This window comes from Narcine bancroftii, chromosome 1, assembly GCF_036971445.1.
Source record: "Narcine bancroftii isolate sNarBan1 chromosome 1, sNarBan1.hap1, whole genome shotgun sequence".
NCBI classification, from domain to species: Eukaryota; Metazoa; Chordata; class Chondrichthyes; order Torpediniformes; family Narcinidae; genus Narcine; species Narcine bancroftii.
The window spans coordinates 324,894,020-324,911,938 of NC_091469.1; the positions used below are offsets into that span (position 1 = coordinate 324,894,020).

Genomic DNA, 17,919 nt, shown 5'->3' on the forward strand with positions numbered 1-17,919 from the left:
CGAGTGCAGTTTCCCCATTGGAGGATCAGCAATAGAGCCTCGAAGACATGTCAGAGAAGGTTAACAAATCTATTGACCCAGCTTGAACCAAAACAGTTAAAATACCTTGGCATTCTAAAGACAGGAATTAAAAGGAGATTTGATATAGACATTTGTAGAGAAATAGGCAAACTTCAAGTTCGAGTAGGTCTGGGAGTTACTTCATACATTGAGGCAGTAGATAATAAATTTTGATACACCAGAGACTCAAATCTGGAACAAAAATAACAGTTGCTGGAGGAACAATGGGTCAGGCAGCAACTGTGGGGGAAGGAAAGCTGATGTTTTGGAGTGGCTTGAAGTGCTGACCTCTACCATGCAGAGGTGAGACAACAGCTCTCAGCCACCTCCTTAACCCTAAACCTGGACTACAACCTCACCAAGAACCACAGTCTTCCATAGCATCACAGATCTCAGCACTTCTGGAAATCTCCCCTCCACAGCCTCCAGGCTAACAGTGGCCCAACCTGAAGTAATCTGTTCCTATCTCTTATCCAAAATACACAAACGTGACTGTCCCGGTAGACCCAATGTTTCTGCTTGCTTTTGCTCCACTGAACTTATCTTCTCATACCCCGACTTGAAATTTAAATTTAAATTTAGACATACAGCATAGTAACAGGCCCTTTCAGCCCACAAGCCCATGCTGCCCAAATATCCCAATTGACCTGCTACTCCCATATGTTTTGAAGGATGGGAGGAAACAGGAGCTCCTGGGGCAAACTCACGCAGACACAGGGAGAACGTACAAATTCCTTACAAGCAGTGTCAGATTTGAACCCAGGTTGCTGGCTGTGTAATAGCTTTGCGTTAACTGTGCTGCCCTAACTAGATAAGATTCTATCTTGTATCCCACTCTCCCCCCCCCACCCCCCTGTCCTGTTCCTTCCCACCGACATCCTGACATACTCTGCACTATTTTAACAACTTCCAATTCATTGGCTCTCGCTGCTTCATCTTCACCATGGATGTCCCTAGGGGTGACACGGTTAGCACAACGGTGTTACAGCCAGGTCTTGGGTTCAAATCCTGCGCTGTCAGCAAGAAGTTGGTACGAATCTTATAGAATTTTTTGAGGATGTAACTAATAGAGAGGATAAGGGAGAACCAGTGGATGTGGGATATCAGGACTTTCAAACAGCTTTTAATAAAGTCCCGCACAGATTAGTGTACAAACTTAAAACACATGGGTGGGTATGGGATTAAGGTGGATAGAGAATTGGTTGACAGACAGGAAGCAAAGAGTAGGAACAAACAGGTTCTTTTCAGAATGGCAGGCAGTGACTAGTGGGGTACCACAAGGCTCAGTGCTAGGACCCCAGTTATTTACAATATATATCAATGATTTAGATGAGGGACTAGAAAGCCGCATCTCCAAGTTTGCAGATGGCATGAAGCTGGGTGGCAGGATTTGCTGTGTAGAGGATGCTAAGAGGATGCAGGGTGACTTGGACAAGTTAAATGAGTGGGCCAAGGCATGATAGATGCAATATAATGTGGATAAATATGAGGTTATCTACTTTGGAGGAAAGAACAGGAGAGAAGTTTATTACCTCAATGGTATCCGATTAGGAAAAGGAGAGGTGCAACGAGATCTGGGTGTTGCTGTGCACCAGTTGTTGAAAGTGGGCGCGCAGGTACAGCAGGCAGTGAGGAAAGCGAATGGTATGTTAGCATTCATAGCAAGAGGATTTGCATACAGGAGCAGAGAGGTTCTACTGCAGCTGTACAGGGCCTTGGTGAGACCACACCAAAGACATCCTGGCCATAGAGGGAGTGCAATGAAAGTTCACTAGATTGATACCAGGGATGGCAGGACTTGCATATGAAGAAAGGCTGGATCGACTATAGGGTTATGCTCACTGGCATTTAGAAGAGTGGGGGGGGGGGAATCTTTTGAAACGTATAAAATTGTTAAGGGATTAGACAGGCTAGATGCAGGAAGGTTGTTCCTGATGTTGGGGAAAACCAGAACCAGGGGTCACAGTTTAAGGATAAGGGGGAAATCTTTTAGGACTGAGATGAGAAAAAAAATCTCTCAGAGTGGTGAATCTGTGGAATTCTTTGCCACAGGAAGTAGTTGAAGCTGGTTCCTTATCAATATTTAAGAGGGAGTTAGATTTGGCCCTTGTGGCTAAGGGGATCAGGGGGTATGGGGAGAAGGCAGGTACTGGGTACTGGGTACTGAGTAGATGATTGGCCATGATCAACATGATGGGGGTGTAAGCTTTAAGGCCCAAATGTCCTACTCCTGCACCTATTTTCTATGTTCCTGTTTCTATGTTCTCCCCATGTTTGCCTGGGTTTTCCCCAGGGGCTCCGGTTTCCTCCTACCGTTCAAAATGTACTGGGTGTAATCGGGCAGTGTAGGTTCATGGGCCGAAATAGCCTGTGGCTGTGCTGTATGTCTACTTTTAAATTTATACCTGCAAGGACTTTAGACCCTGCATTTCTTTTAGTCCATGGATCCAAACTGTTGCCCCCCCCCCCCCCACCTACATTCTCCTCCAATTGGAAGATCCTGTTATTGCCCTGAACAACCTCCTTTGATTCCTTTCACTTTATACCAATCAAAGGTACAGCCACTGGCTTTTGTGGCCTGTCTTTCTTGTTGGCTCCCTTCTGGCCAGTCCTGATGCCACAGCTTTAAACAGCCTGTTAAAGGAGCTTTTTGTTAAATTCTCTACAACCATGGAGGTCTGTAACCACGATGGTGGTGCCTGTGCTGGTCAGCATAGGAGGGGTGCAGTGGATCAGTGGAGGGCACCAGAAATGGGAAGAACACCACCCCGTTGAGAAGGAAAGTAGGGGAGATGACCCTGCAGGGAAGGTGACCATGACAGTGGACCAGCAGCTGAAGAACCCACACAGGTTTCGGGCCGTTGGCGACTTTGGTCAAAGGACTCATGCAGGTCATGGACTACTGGCTCATAGGAACAAGGTATCGGAACGTGGATCCAAGAGGGCACCAAGGGCAAGAAGGGCTCCAAAGGATCACGGGAGCTCATCTCGTAGGTTTGGATCCGGAGCTCGGGCCGCCCAATAGATGGAACAGGAGTCTGAGATTGCAGAAGCTGCGGGAGCGCTGGAGGAACAAACTAGATGGGTCAAAAGGCCTGTTTCAGTGTGGTAGTGTTCTATGGTTTGCAAGTTAAGTCACTGGAAGGTATAATATGGAAAGGAGGTGATCTGAAAGGTGGATGGGTGCAAACATACAAACAAGGCAAAGTACTCTTGAAAATTTGTTTCTATAATAGCATCATGCGAGGTGGCTCACCTCCGCCAGTGCTAATGCAGAGAGGGGAGTATCATCGGCAGGCTTCACCACTACTGTGCAGCCTACAGCCAAGGCTGCCCCAGCCTTTCTTGTCAGCATGGCACTGGGAAAATTCCACTGTGAAGAGAACAACATGGTAGAACAGTTTCAGAGCTACTAACAAAAGTTAAAGATTACATTCCCTTCGAGGAGTACTTTAGACTGTGCGAAACACAGCTGAGAGCTTTGTGCTAACGCAGCATAATTGCTAGCATCTCTTTAATGGAATTGATCACATTAAGTGGTGGGGGGAGGTTGGCACACATTGGTAAGGCTCATTCATAGCACGTTTGCTTCTGAAGTTGGTAGATTAAATCCACGCCGGCCCTTCATTTGAAGCTGAGGGAACGGTGCAGCTTTATGGGATGAGACTCCAGAACAGGGGTGGCCAACCTTTTACATTCCGCGCGTCAAAATAAACAGTGACAAGGAAGTCTCGCGAGAGGTGGTCTCGGTGGCCGCCTTGTCGTATTCAGCTTCGATCTTTTGATATGTTGAGAGCAAACGGGAGAAGGTTGAGGAAGGGTGGACGGAGCAGAGAAGAAATATGTGTGTATTTGTTTTAGTAGGGGGTGTGATAGTACAGACCTATCACCAATGTATATAGTTACAGTATCTAGAGTGTAATGACTGTGCTTACAGCGATTGGCTGAAAGCTTAGTCACGCCTACTGTCTGGGCCTTAAAGGGATGTGTCCCTAGCCAGGTCGGATCATTCCGGACTGGTCGGCCACCTGTGAAGAGCTCCTGTCTTTTGCTAATAAAAGCCTTGGTTTGGATCAACAAGTCTTTGATTCTTTCGACGAGCTCTAAAGGGGGGGAACTCTGTCTAGGTGAATCGAGCCTACGTCTGTGCTAACTGTGCCTCCTTCGATGCTCCACTTCTAATAATAAAATGTGCCCCTTTTGGTGCATTTGCCATTGGTTGGCCACCCCTACACTAAAATGAAGTGATGTCTCACATTATATCATTAGTTCTTTGCAATGGCTTGCTGCAGGCAAAACCGCTTGCTTTGTGTCTTTTTTTTTAAAATTTTTTATTTTTCACACCATAAATCACAATACATTTTTTCTTTTTCACACATTTACAGTGACTTTTTCTCCGCCCCCCCCTCCCTCCTCCCAAGCCACCCCCCCCACCCCCCCCCTCTCATCCATTTGAGGTATACAATCTAGGTTGCATTAATTCAGTCAGACAATGTTGTCATTCAACAAAAATACACCAGAAATTCTACAGAGTCCATTCTTTTCTTTCCTTCTCCTTCCATCAACTTAGGTAATGTTTGTCCCCGGTAGGTTTTTGCTATTGTATTTAATGTAAGGCTCCCATACTTGTTCGAATATTTCAATATTATTTCTTAAACTATATGTTATTTTTTCTAATGGAATACATTTATTCATTTCTATATACCATTGTTGTATTTTCAAATTATCTTCCAATTTCCAGGTTGACAAAATACATTTTTTTGCTACGGCTAGGGCTATCTTAACAAATCTTTTTTGTGCATCTTCCAAGTCAATTCCAAATTCTTTATTTTTTATGTTACTTAGGAGAAAGATCTCTGGATTCTTTGGTATATTGTTTTCTGTTATTTTATTTAATATCTGATTGAGATTATCCCAAAATTTTTCTACTCTCTCACATGTCCAGATTGCATGAATTGTTGTTCCCCTTTCTTTTTTACATCGAAAACATCTATCAGATACTGTTGGGTCCCATTTATTTAACTTTTGCGGTGTAATGTATAGTCTGTGTAACCAATTATATTGTATCATACGCAGCCTCGTATTTATTGTATTTCTCATCGTTCCAGAACATAATTTCTCCCATGTTTCCTTTTTTATCTTTATATTTAAATCTTGTTCCCATTTTTGTTTAGTTTTACCATTTGTTTCCTCATTCTCCTTTTCTTGCAGTTTAATATACATATTTGTTATAAATCTTTTGATTAACATTGTATCTGTAATCACATATTCAAGGTTACTTCCCTCTGGTAAACTCAAATTGCTTCCTAATTTATCTTTCAAGTAGGATTTCAGTTGGTAATATGCCAGCGCTGTATCTCCAGTTATATTGTACTTATCTCTCATTTGTTCAAAGGATAAGAATCTACTTCCTGAAAAACAATTTGAAGTTCCTGACCCTCTCCGCTACTGAGCCCTCGACGAGGACTGGGTCGTGATCCCCTGGCTCCCTCCTGAGATTTAATCCGGCCTGACTCCCAGTGAATGGCAAGAGTGGCCCAAGGGTACAAGTACATTGCACCCTAAAAGCAACAGCAGGGGAGACAATATGATGTAATTTGACAGGTTTGCCTCATCAGTCAAGGCATTGGTTAAACAGGTTCGATGGTCTTGTTGCAGCTGGGTAAGACCTCATCTGGAGCATCGTTTGCAGCTCTGGTTGAAAAGCTAGAGGAAGGATATTGTGAAGCTGGAGGGGATACAGAAAAGATTGGCAAGGTTGAGATCAGCACTGGGGTTTTGTGTTTATAAGGAGGGACTGGATCAGCTGGAATTATTTCCCTGGAGCGAGAGAAGATGTCAGAAATATACAAGGTTATGAGAGGCAGAGGCAAGGTGAATGGTTACCCTGTATATTTTCCCCCCAGGATAGGAAGGAGCATTGGTTCAAGGTGAAAGGAAAAGATTAAAGGGGACCTAATGTGCAGACCCAGGGAGAGCTCCCTGGGGAAGGGGATGGTTCAACCACCCAGTTCGATGGCCGTCAGCTCTGTACAGCCTTTAGACTGCTAAAGAAGCTGCCAATGGTTTATTTTAAAATTCTGCGACCGCAGGGTCTGGGACAAGATGGTGGCACCTACAATCGGCAGGAGCTTCGAAGGGTCGCAGACTCTGGGGAAGCGGAGGACTGGTGCAGGGCACCAGAAAACAGACACACCACCACTGCAGAAGCAGAGATGATGACCAATGAGACGGTGACCACTGCAGCGAACCAGTGAGTGGCTCCGTGGCTGAAGAACACAGAGGCAGCAGGGCTGTTGGTGACTCCATGTGAGGAACCCGCGCAGACTGCGGGTTGGTGGCGACTGCGGTCAAGGGACTCACACCGCACTGCGGACTGCTGGAGACTGACTGAAGGGATACCAGGTAGCGGGATGCGAGAGGGTGCTGGAGATTTCCCGATTGTGTCGGAGGTTTGGATCTGGAGATCGAGTTGCAGATGATTTGAACTGTACAGCAGCGGGAAAGAAAATCCACGGACAATCAGTGACTCTTTTACTTCTCTATCTCTGAATGTAAGGGGCGCCGGACAATTTCTGCTGAATATTTGTCTGCCTTGCGTGGACTAAAGGAAATTGTGTAATGTTACATTTTCTGCTTTATTACATGACAGTAAAATAATCTGAACCTTTTCCACACTGAGCATGGCTGGTACATGGAACAAGGAGCGAGAGGAAGTAACAGAGGCAGGAACAGGTATAACATTTAAAAGCAACAAATGTACCTTGTAGATTAGCGCAGTACAATTTCTTACATCAATTGTATTTGGACTCTGTTGAAATTGAAAAATTTTCAGCTTAGTTCTTCAGATGGGGCCAAGAAGTAGGTACTTTTTTTCATTCGACATGGACTTATCCTAAGGTTAAAAGTTTTTGGCTGCAAATTAAATTATTTTTAGAGCAGATATTAAAAATAAATTTACCTTTTGACCCAATGTTGTTTTTACTAGGAGATATTAAATCAATAGCTTTAAGATTGAAATTGAATGTATCATACTGAATTTTTGGCACTTATTGGCGGTTTCTAAAAAGTGTTTAGCTATTACATGGAAATCGGATTTGAATTTAGGGATGAAAAGATGGCACAATGAAGTGAAAGTCGGAATTCCTTTAGAAAAGATTACATGTAATTTGAGAGATAGATATTCTTTTTTTTGTTAAAGTTTGGAGCCCTTATTTGAAAACATTTGATGTTAAAGTGTGAGGTCTCGGTCCACTCCAAGTGGATGTCGCTGCCCCTGCAGCCAAGAAGCTTTCAAGTTTTAAAAATGTTTGTATTAGATAATGATCTCCTTTTTCTTTCTTTGTAGTTGGGGTAGGGAGGAGGGAGGGTATTAGTTGGGAAGTTGGGTTTATATATTTAAATGATTCATCGCACTATGTATGTACTTAATTGTAGTACCTATTATTATATTTGGGATGTTCAACGTTAAACAAAATATTTTTAAAAAACATTTAAAAGATATTTGTACAGGAGTAGGATGGGCAATGTTTGGAGCAACATGGAATTAACAGAGGCAAACGGGACTAACTCAGGTTGGACTTTAGTTACCAAGGATGAGTTGGCCAAAGGGCCAATTTCCCTGCTGACCCTATTTTGTAAGTAAACATTAATCTGCACAGAATAGCGATGAAAAGAAAAATCTCAAGTACAGGAGACACTGATAGTTCCAAAAATGGACAGTGGACTCTCAAATGATCCAGAACTCAGTTAATATTTAAAGGGGGTTGAGTAACTACAGTCTTTACAGAAAAATCAGCATTAAATCCCATCACGTATCTAAAGACAACCATAACTACATTCTTTAATGGGAACACTTTTGAACCTTACTTTTTAATTATTTCTCAACTGCATCACCAGCAAACCCTAAATGAGAGTCCAAGGTCTACAGATGGAACACAAGATATAGGAGCAGATGTAGACCATTTGGCCCATCAAGCCCCCACCACTATTCCATCATGAGCTGATCCATTCTCCCATTCAGCCCCACTCCCCTGCCTTCTCGCCGTAACCTGTAATACCCTGACTATTCAGATACCTATCAATCTCTGCCCTAAATACCCCAAACAACTTGCCCGTGGGTAGCAAACTCCAGAGGTTCGCCACTCTCTGGCTAAAGAAATTCCTTCACATTTCTGTTTTACATAGGCACCCTTCAAACCTGAATTTGTGCCTTGATGTCCTAGACTCCTTTACCCTGGGAAACAAGTTTGCCACATCTACTCTGTCTGCACCTTTCAACATTTGAAATGCTTTTCTAGGCCTTTTTATAGAGATTAAAAAGAAGCGAATGTAAAGACAGATATTCTCCACCTTCACATTGCTGCACCTACCTTTATAAAACTGCTGACGACAGATGCTGGATGCAGACTCCAATCCTTCCAGGGGGGTAGTCCCAGAGGTGGAGCAAGTCACTTCGCTTCGCTCCATAAAGGCGCTGCCACTGAAGCTGGCTGCTTAGGACTAGGCTGATGACGTTGTAATGGCATCGTCAGCCTGTGACACAGAAGCCAACACCAGGGCTCCCCCGGTGATTGGTGTTGGGGTTAGGGCTCCCTCCTGCCACCTGGAAATGTCCTCTTCCCGTTTTCCCACCCCCCCCGATCCTTCACCGAGCCAGGCTGGAAGGAGGCAGACAAGGGTGCGGCGGAGCCCAGCAGGGTGAGCCTCTTTTGGTTTTAATGCAGGATCAATGGCCATCTTCATTACCCATAATCCCCCACATCACTGGAACTGCTCTGCAGTTCCATAAAATCAACACTGGATCAGCCTTTATAGGCCTTCTCCATAAAAGGCAAGTCCGCCTCCCCCCCCCCCCCTCCCCACTTATTCAGCCAGCTGCAATGTGGCGTTGCTCCATAAAAAGGGCTTATGATGGACCTTCCCCCCCCCCCCCCGCCACCCCTTTCGTTTTTCTGAGCTCCAAGGAGTCCAGTCCAAAACCCATCGAACATTCCTCATATGGTAATCCCTTCATTCCAGGAATCCAGACTCCAGTTACAACCCAGAAACTGAGCAAACTGAGTAGTTCCCACATTAGATTTTTTTAATACAGAGGTGACGTGGGTTAGAAGAGAACCAAAGATTTAGGTCACTTAAATGGCAGGGCTGGCTTGATGGGTTGAAAGGCCCTATTCCCAATCATACTTTATATTTTGTTCTGATACTTTATTCTCATTATTGTTTACTAGTACTGACAAGCTTTGCATTGTCTGTGAAGTTTTTTTCCTGCCTCCCGCACTACTCTCAAGGTGATTTAATGTAAATATTCATGTAAAAGTTGAATTTTGTAGACCATTTTTTTGAGGGGCTGAAATTCACACTAGAATCCAAAATACCGTATCAATGGCAGAACTCCAAAAAATCTCAAAGGAACAAAGAACAAAAGCGTATTGAATTCAAGAGTCTGCGCATCACTACGCATGTCCTGCCTCGGGGGGAGGTCGGGATTGCGCTAAGTATCTGCGTTGTCGGAGGTGTCAGGAGCTCCGATAGGTGGGCGGCCAGGTCCAAGGCGAGGGTCTGCATTCGAGGTGTCGGGAGCACCGATGAACGGTTCGGCTGTAAGGCCTGAGTTCGCGACCGTGGCGTTGGGAGCTCTGATGGGTGGCTGGCTGGAGCCGAGGCGAGGGTCCACATTCAAAGCATCCAGAGCTCCAATGGGAAGGCAGCTGGGGCTGAGCTGAGTGTCCTTGTTTAAGGCTTTAGGAACCTCCGGCCTGTGGGAAGCTAGGGCCAAGGTGAGAGACTTGGATCAACTTTTACACTCAATGCAGGTAGTCCCCAACTTACTATGGGGTTACGTTGCAGCAGTCCCATCGCAAGTCGGAAAAAAACTATCGCAGGTCGAAAAAGGACAGGATCGGTATGGGGACCAACAGGGGCTGTGGAGAAAGAGCGGGGCTGTGGGATCAGTGTGAGGACTGACACGGGGCTGTGGGGAGAGAGCAGGGCAGTGGGATCAGTGTGGGGACCGACATGGGGCTGTGGGGAGAGAGTGGGACAGTGAGATCAGTGTGGGAACCAATACAGTGCTGTCAGGAGACACTGAACATCATAGCCTAGCCAAAATTCAAAGTACAGTATGGATTTGACCCATCATAATTTTGATAAATCTTGTCAGACCATCATGGAAAATTGAAGAATTTATGGCCAAAAATGTGGGGTTATAGTGGCAGCTGTGATGGAAGAGACTCACAGCCACCACATTGGAGGTTCTAAATGTCCGTTTATTTCAAATACCATGTGCGCCCCTTTAAGGACAGCGTGAGCTCCGCCCCCGCGTGAGCGGTGACATCATAACGTCTGCCTGAGGCGCGTGCTGGCTAAAGCCACAAGGCAAGGAAGTCCCCCAATGGCACCATCTTCTCGTGGCTGCCCTGCCACGTGGCTGTACAAGCAGGGGCGGTTCGCCAAGAGTATGTGCGCAGCCAAACAACCCCACCCCCGACTTACACATCCCGCCGCTTGGGAGGATGGCGCTTGGGCTGAGCCATTTGAATCAGTTGCGAGAGGTCTGGGTGTGCTGCCTTCAGGTGGTCTACCATAAATAGTTCACTTTTACCCCCAATGTCCAAAGTGAAGGTCTTGCCAGAGCGCTGGAGGACTCTGAACGGGCCTTCATAACGGCGCTGCAAGGGCGCAGTGTACGGGCCGCGCCGGACGAAGATGAATTCGGCTGCGTCCAGCTCTTTAGGCAGTTGGGCTGATCAGGTGCCGTGGTGCATAGAAGGTGCGATGGTGGGGGGGGGGGGGGGCGGCCAGTGAGGCGAGTCTGTTGCGGAGATCTGCCAACAGGGTTGGGTGATCATTCGTGGAGTTTGTTTCCGGGCCGAAGAGCTCACCGGGTAGTGACAGTGGCGTGCCATACACCAACTTTGTGGATGAAGCCTGCAGGTCCTCCTTCAGGGCTGTCCTGAAGCCAAGCAGGACCCAGGGAAACTTTTCTGCCCAGCCAGGAAAAGTGAGGCGGGCCATGAGGGCTGACTTCAGGTGATGGTGAAATCGCTCCACCAGGCCATTGACTTGCAGGTGATACTCCGTGGTATGGTGGAACTTAATCCCCAGTAGGCTCGCCAACTGGGTCCAGAGGGCAGAGATGAACTGGGCGTCCCTGTTGCTGGTGATTTGCGCCGGGACTCCGAACCTGGCGATCCAGTGAGCAATCAAGTTCCTGGCGCATGTCTCGGCGGAAGTGTCCTTTTTTTTTTTTTTTTTTAAATTTTTTATTTTTCACACCATAAATCACAATAGCCATGATATACACTTTTTCTTTTCCACACATTTACAGTGACTTTTTCTCCCTCCCCCCTCCCTCCTCCCAAGCCACCCCCCCACCCCCCCCCTCTCATCCATTTTAGGTATATAATCTAGGTTGCATTAATTCAGTTAGACAATGTTGTCATTCAACAAAAATACACCAGAAATTCTACAGAGTCCATTCTTTTCTTTTCTTCTCCTTCCATCAACTTAGGTAATGTTTGTTCCCGGTAGGTTTTCGCTATTGTATTTAATGTAAGGCTCCCATACTTGTTCGAATATTTCAATATTATTTCTTAAACTATATGTTATTTTTTCTAATGGAATACATTTATTCATTTCTATATACCATTGTTGTATTTTCAAATTATCTTCCAATTTCCAGGTTGACATAATACATTTTTTTGCTACGGCTAGGGCTATCTTGACAAATCTTTTTTGTGCATCTTCCAAGTCAATTCCAAATTCTTTATTTTTTATGTTACTTAGGAGAAAGATCTCTGGATTCTTTGGTATATTGTTTTCTGTTATTTTATTTAATATCTGATTGAGATCATCCCAAAATTTTTCTACTCTCTCACATGTCCAGATTGCATGAATTGTTGTTCCCCTTTCTTTTTTACATCGAAAACATCTATCAGATACTGTTGGGTCCCATTTATTTAACTTTTGCGGTGTAATGTATAGTCTGTGTAACCAATTATATTGTATCATACGCAGCCTCGTATTTATTGTATTTCTCATCGTTCCAGAGCATAATTTCTCCCATGTTTCCTTTTTTATCTTTATATTTAAATCTTGTTCCCATTTTTGTTTAGTTTTACCATTTGTTTCCTCATTTTCCTTTTCTTGCAGTTTAATATACATATTTTTTATAAATCTTTTGATTAACATTGTATCTGTAATCACATATTCAAGGTTACTTCCCTCTGGTAAACTCAAGTTGCTTCCTAATTTATCTTTCAAGTAGGATCTCAGTTGCTAATATGCCAGCGCTGTATCTCCAGTTATATTGTACTTATCTCTCATTTGTTCAAAGGATAAGAATCTACTTCCTGAAAAACAATTTTCTATTCTTTTAATCCCTTTTTTTCCCCATTTTCTAAAGGCAAGGTTGTCTATTGTAAAAGGGAGTAGCTTATTTTGCGTCAATATTAGTTTTGGTATTTGGTAATTTATTTTATTTCTTTCTACATGAATCTTCTTCCATATATTGAGGAGATGGTGTAATACTGGAGAAGTTCTATGTTGTACCAATTTTTCGTCCCATTTATATAATATGTGTTCAGGTATCTTTTCCCCTATTTTATCTAATTCTAGTCTCGTCCAGTCTGGTTTTTCCCTTGTTTGATAAAAATCTGATAGGTACCTTAATTGTGCGGCTCTATAATAATTTTTGAAGTTTGGCAATTGTAAGCCTCCTTGTTTATACCATTCTGTTAATTTATCTAGTGCTATCCTCGGTTTCCCCCCTCTCCATAAAAATCTCCTTATTATTTTCTTTAACTCTTTGAAGAATTTTTCTGTCAGTTGTATTGGCAATGCCTGAAATAAGTATAGTATCCTTGGAAAAATGTTCATTTTAATACAGTTTATCCTTCCTATCAGTGTTAGTGGTAGCTCTTTCCAATGCTCTAAATCGTCCTGTAATTTTTTCATTAGTGGATTGTAATTGAGTTTATATAATTGGCCTAGATTTTTGTTTATTTGCACACCTAGGTATCTTATTGCCTGCGTTTGCCATCTGAATGGGGATTCCTCCTTAAATTTTGAGAAATCCGCGTTATTCATAGGCATTGCTTCACTTTTATTTACGTTTATCTTGTATCCCGACACTTCTCCATATTCCTTCAATTTCTTATATAGTTCTTTTATTGATAGTTCTGGTTCTGTTAAGTACACTATCACATCATCCGCAAACAGACTGATTTTATATTCCCTGTCTTTTATTTTTATTCCTTTTATATTATTATCTCTTCTTATCGATTCTGCTAGTGGTTCTATAGCTAGCGCAAACAATAATGGTGATAGTGGACATCCCTGCCGCGTTGACCTGCTTAAGTTAAATTGCTTTGATACATGTCCATTTACTGTCACTTTCGCTAACGGTCCCTTATATAATGCTTTAATCCAATTAATATACTTCTCCGGTAAACTGAATTTTTGCAATACTTTGAACAAGTAATTCCATTCTACTCTGTCGAAGGCCTTCTCTGCGTCTAAAGCAACTGCTACTGCCGGTGCTTTATTTCCTTCTACTGCATGAATTAAGTTAATAAATTTACAAATATTGTCTGTTGTGCGTCTTTTTTTGATAAATCCAGTTTGGTCTAAATTTACCATTTTCGGTACCTGTTCTGCTAATCTGTTCGCTAATAGTTTAGCTATTATCTTATAATCTGTGTTTAGCAGAGATATTGGTCTGTATGACGCTGGTGAGAGTGGATCTTTCCCTTGTTTTAGTATCACTGTAATTATTGCTGTTTTACATGAATCTGGTAAGTTTTGTGTCTCATCAATCTGGTTGATTACATCCAGGAGGGGCGGTATTATTAGGTCTTTAAATGTTTTGTAGAATTCTATTGGGAGTCCATCCTCTCCTGGTGTCTTATTATTTGGTAAATTTTTTATTATCTCTTGTATTTCTACTGTTCCAAATGGTTCTGTTAATTTATTTTGTTCCTCTATTTGTAGTTTTGGTAGTTCAATTTTAGTCAAAAATTCATCTATTTTCCCTTCTTTCCCTTCGTTTTCGGTTCGGTATAATTGTTCATAGAATTCTCTGAAGTTTTCCTTAATTTCTTTTGGATTATATGTAATTTGTTTGTCTTTTTTCCTTGTTGCTAATACCATTTTCTTAGTTTGCTCTGTCTTAAGCTGCCATGCTAGGATTTTGTGTGTTTTTTCCCCTAGTTCATAATATTTCTGTTTTGTCTTCATTATATTCTTCTCCACCTTATATGTTTGTAATGTTTCATATTTTATTTTTTTATCCGCCAATTCTCTTCTTTTGGTTGTATCTTCCTTTATTGCTAATTTTTTTTCTATGTTTATTATTTCCCTTTCCAACTGCTCTGTTTCCTGATTATAGTCCTTCTTCATCTTGGTTGCATAACTTATTATTTGCCCTCTAATGAATGCTTTCATTGCGTCCCATAGTATAAACTTATCTTCCACTGATTCCGTATTTACTTCAAAGTACATTTTTAATTGTTTTTCAATAAATTCTCTAAAATCCTGTCTTTTAAGTAGCATGGGGTTTAATCTCCATCTATACATTCTTGGAGGGATGTCCTCTAGCTCTATTGCCAATAACAGGGGTGAGTGGTCCGATAATAGTCTAGCTTTATATTCCGTTTTCCTAACTCTCCCTTGAATGTGGGCTGATAACAGGAATAGGTCTATCCTTGAGTATGTTTTATGTCTAGTCGAGTAGTATGAGTATTCCTTTTCTTTTGGGTTTTGTTTCCTCCATATGTCCACAAGTTTCATTTCTTGCATTGATTTAATTATAAATTTGGTTACTTTGTTCTTCCTGTTAATTTTTTTCCCCGTTTTATCCATATTTGGATCCAAATTCAGATTGAAATCCCCTCCTATTAGTATGTTCCCTTGCGTATTAGCTACCTTCAAAAAGATATCTTGCATAAACTTTTGATCTTCTTCGTTAGGTGAATATATATTAAGTAGATTCCAAAGCTCTGAATATATCTGACATTTTATCATAACATATCTCCCTGCTGGATCTATTATTTCCTCTTCTATTTTAAATGGCACATTTTTGCTAATTAATATAGCCACTCCTCTTGCTTTTGAATTATACGATGCTGCTGTTACATGCCCTACCCAATCTCTCTTTAATTTCTTGTGCTCCAATTCAGTTAAGTGTGTTTCTTGGACAAATGCTATATCTATTTTTTCCTTTTTCAGTAAATTTAGTAGTTTCTTCCTTTTAATTTGGTTATGTATTCCATTAATATTTAGAGTCATATAGTTCAGCGTAGCCATTTTATATTTTGTTTATCTTCTCTTTCCGTTTTTCCATCATTACCTTTCCTCCTTTTCCATTTCTGTTTTCTTATTTTCAACTCTTTACCAGACAACATTCCTACAACATCCAACATTTTCCTTATTCTCCTATTTCTATCTTCTTTATCCCCAATCTCCCCTTCCCCTCCTGAGTTGCCCTTTATCCCTTGTCGGACAACCACATCTCCCCTCTCCATTTGGATTTGCGAATCCACTCGCAAGCGTCAACTGATTTTGCAGTGACCGCTCTTTTCCCCCACCCAGCCCCCCCCAGAAAAGATTTCGCTTTTTATATGTCACAAAGGTCCCTCTTTTAATTCCCTCTTTATTCTCTCTATTCCATTACCTTCCCTTATTAATTCTTGTCTATACTCTCTATGTTTTCCTCTAATTACAGATACTTTCACATATGCCCATTGTCTCTATTCACTCTTATACCTCTTTACCCGCATACATATCAATCGTGGTCATTTTTACCATCCTTACCCGTTTTCATCCCTCAGTCTATTTTTGTCTTTACCCACATACATATCAATCGTGATGATTTTTGCTCTCATTACCCGTCTTCATCCCTCAGTCTATTTTTGTAATTGTTCTGCAAATTTTCGTGCTTCTTCTGGATCCGAGAATAGTCTGTTTTGTTGTCCTGGAATAAATATTTTCAATACCGCAGGATGCTTCAGTGTAAATTTATATCCTTTCTTCCATAAAATCGCTTTTGCTGCATTGAACTCTTTTCTCTTCTTTAGGAGTTCAAAGCTTATATCTGGATAAATGAAGATTTTTTGCCCTTTATACTCCAGTGGTTTGTTGCCCTCTCTTACTTTTTCCATTGTCTTCTCCAGTACCTTTTCTCTTGTAGTATATCTTAGGAATTTTACTACAATAGATCTTGGTTTTTGTTGTGGTTGTGGTTTAGGGGCCAATGCTCTATGTGCCCTTTCTATTTCCATTTCTTGCTGTAGTTCTGGACATCCTAGGGCCTTAGGGATCCATTCTTTTATAAACTCCCTCATATTCTTGCCTTCTACATCTTCCTTAAGGCCCACTATCTTTATGTTATTTCTTCTGTTATAATTTTCCATTATATCTATTTTTTGGGCTAGTAATTCTTGTGTCTCTTTAGTTTTTTTATTAGATTCCTCCAATTTCTTTTTTAAGTCTTCTACCTCCATTTCTGCTGCTATTGCCCGTTCTTCCATCTTGTCCATTTTTTTCCCCATTTCTGTTAAGGTCATATCCATTTTATTTATTTTCTTTTCTGTGTTGTTTATTCTTCTTCTTAAATCATTGAATTCCTGTGTTTGCCATTCTTTAAATGCCTCCATGTATCCTCTAACAAGAGCAAGTATATCCTTTACCTTGCCTTTCCCTTTATCTATTTCACTGTATTCTTCCTCTTCTTCTTCCTCTAGGTTGACCATCTGTTGGTTCTTTGCTGCCCTTTCCTCCTCTTCTTTCTTGTTTCCATTGTCTTCTGTGGTCTCTTCTTGCTGCAGGTGTTCTGCAGCTGTCGTTGTCGGCTGTGGAGATCGACTCCCCAGCTGGTCCCCCCTCCCGTCGGTGTGTTTTTTTCATGCGCATCGCGCATGCGCGAGGAGTTGCGCACTTTTACTCGGCTCTGTGAGCCATTGTTGTAGTTCTCTTTCTACCGACCTGAGGTAGTGGGGTCTTCTCTCCACAGCGGGCCTCTTCGGACAGGTAAGGCCTTCACCTTTTTCCTCCGTTGTCTTCTCTTCCTCTCTTCTTTCCGTTGATTTTGATTTTTCTCCTTTTGTCTCCATCTTCTTTCCACCTTTATACTCACTTTTCTTTAACTTGTATTTCTGTGCCTTTGTATTTTCTCTTGTTTTTCCCGACTTTTCTGGAGAGGGCTGGAGTTCACCGTCCGGCCACTACTCCATCACGTGACTCCTCGGCGGAAGTGTCCTTGATGGGGATGGCTTCTGGCCATCTTGTGGTCCGGTCAACATCTTTGTGCTGGAACCTTTTGACCGCCGGGTCGAACTGCTAAATTGGGGCCTTCATATGGCGACGGACCTTGGAGACCTGGCACTGAGTCCAGCTCCTCGCCATTTGGGCTACCTCCTTCTTGAGCCTGTGCCACACAAGTCCCTCTGCCACCATCCGCACTGTTGTCTTGACTTGTGCTAGATCGTGAACCATGCTGAAGGCACATGTCCTCCACTGTGGCGGGACTACTGGGCGTGGCGAACCGGTGGAAATGTCACAGAGGAGCGTGTTCGGGCTGCCCGGCAAACATATGTCCTGGAGGCGGAGCCCTGTAATGGCAGTACGGAGGGCCTGCCTCTGCATCTTCCCTTTGTGCCTGCGCCAGCTGGGTGTAGTTTAGGCCGGGTGCGAGGCTGTGGATTGCGGGTCGAGAGAGCATATCCGCCACGACGTTGTCTCTACCTGCCCTGTGCCGGATGTCAGTGGTGAACTCTGACTCGTAGGAGAGGAGCTTCTGCTGGTGAACCGACCATAGATCTTTGGCCATAGCGAAGGCCTGTGTGAGTGGCTTGTGATCAG

General features: G+C 42.8%; 1 protein-coding gene across 3 annotated transcripts in view; it reads right to left on the minus strand.

Annotated features, from left to right (window-relative positions):
• aldh5a1 (aldehyde dehydrogenase 5 family, member A1 (succinate-semialdehyde dehydrogenase)) overlaps positions 1-17,919 on the minus strand; it is a 61,304-nt gene that overhangs the window by 24,135 nt on the left and 19,250 nt on the right. For 2 of the 3 annotated variants that reach the window (XM_069907697.1, XM_069907687.1), the window contains exons 4-5: positions 6,824-6,871; positions 3,317-3,433 (exon numbers count right to left, since the gene is read on the minus strand). In XM_069907697.1, the coding sequence (XP_069763798.1) occupies positions 3,317-3,433; positions 6,824-6,871 (165 nt within the window). The remainder of the gene's footprint in view (positions 1-3,316; positions 3,434-6,823; positions 6,872-17,919) is intronic. The other variant, XM_069907691.1, reaches the window with a different exon arrangement.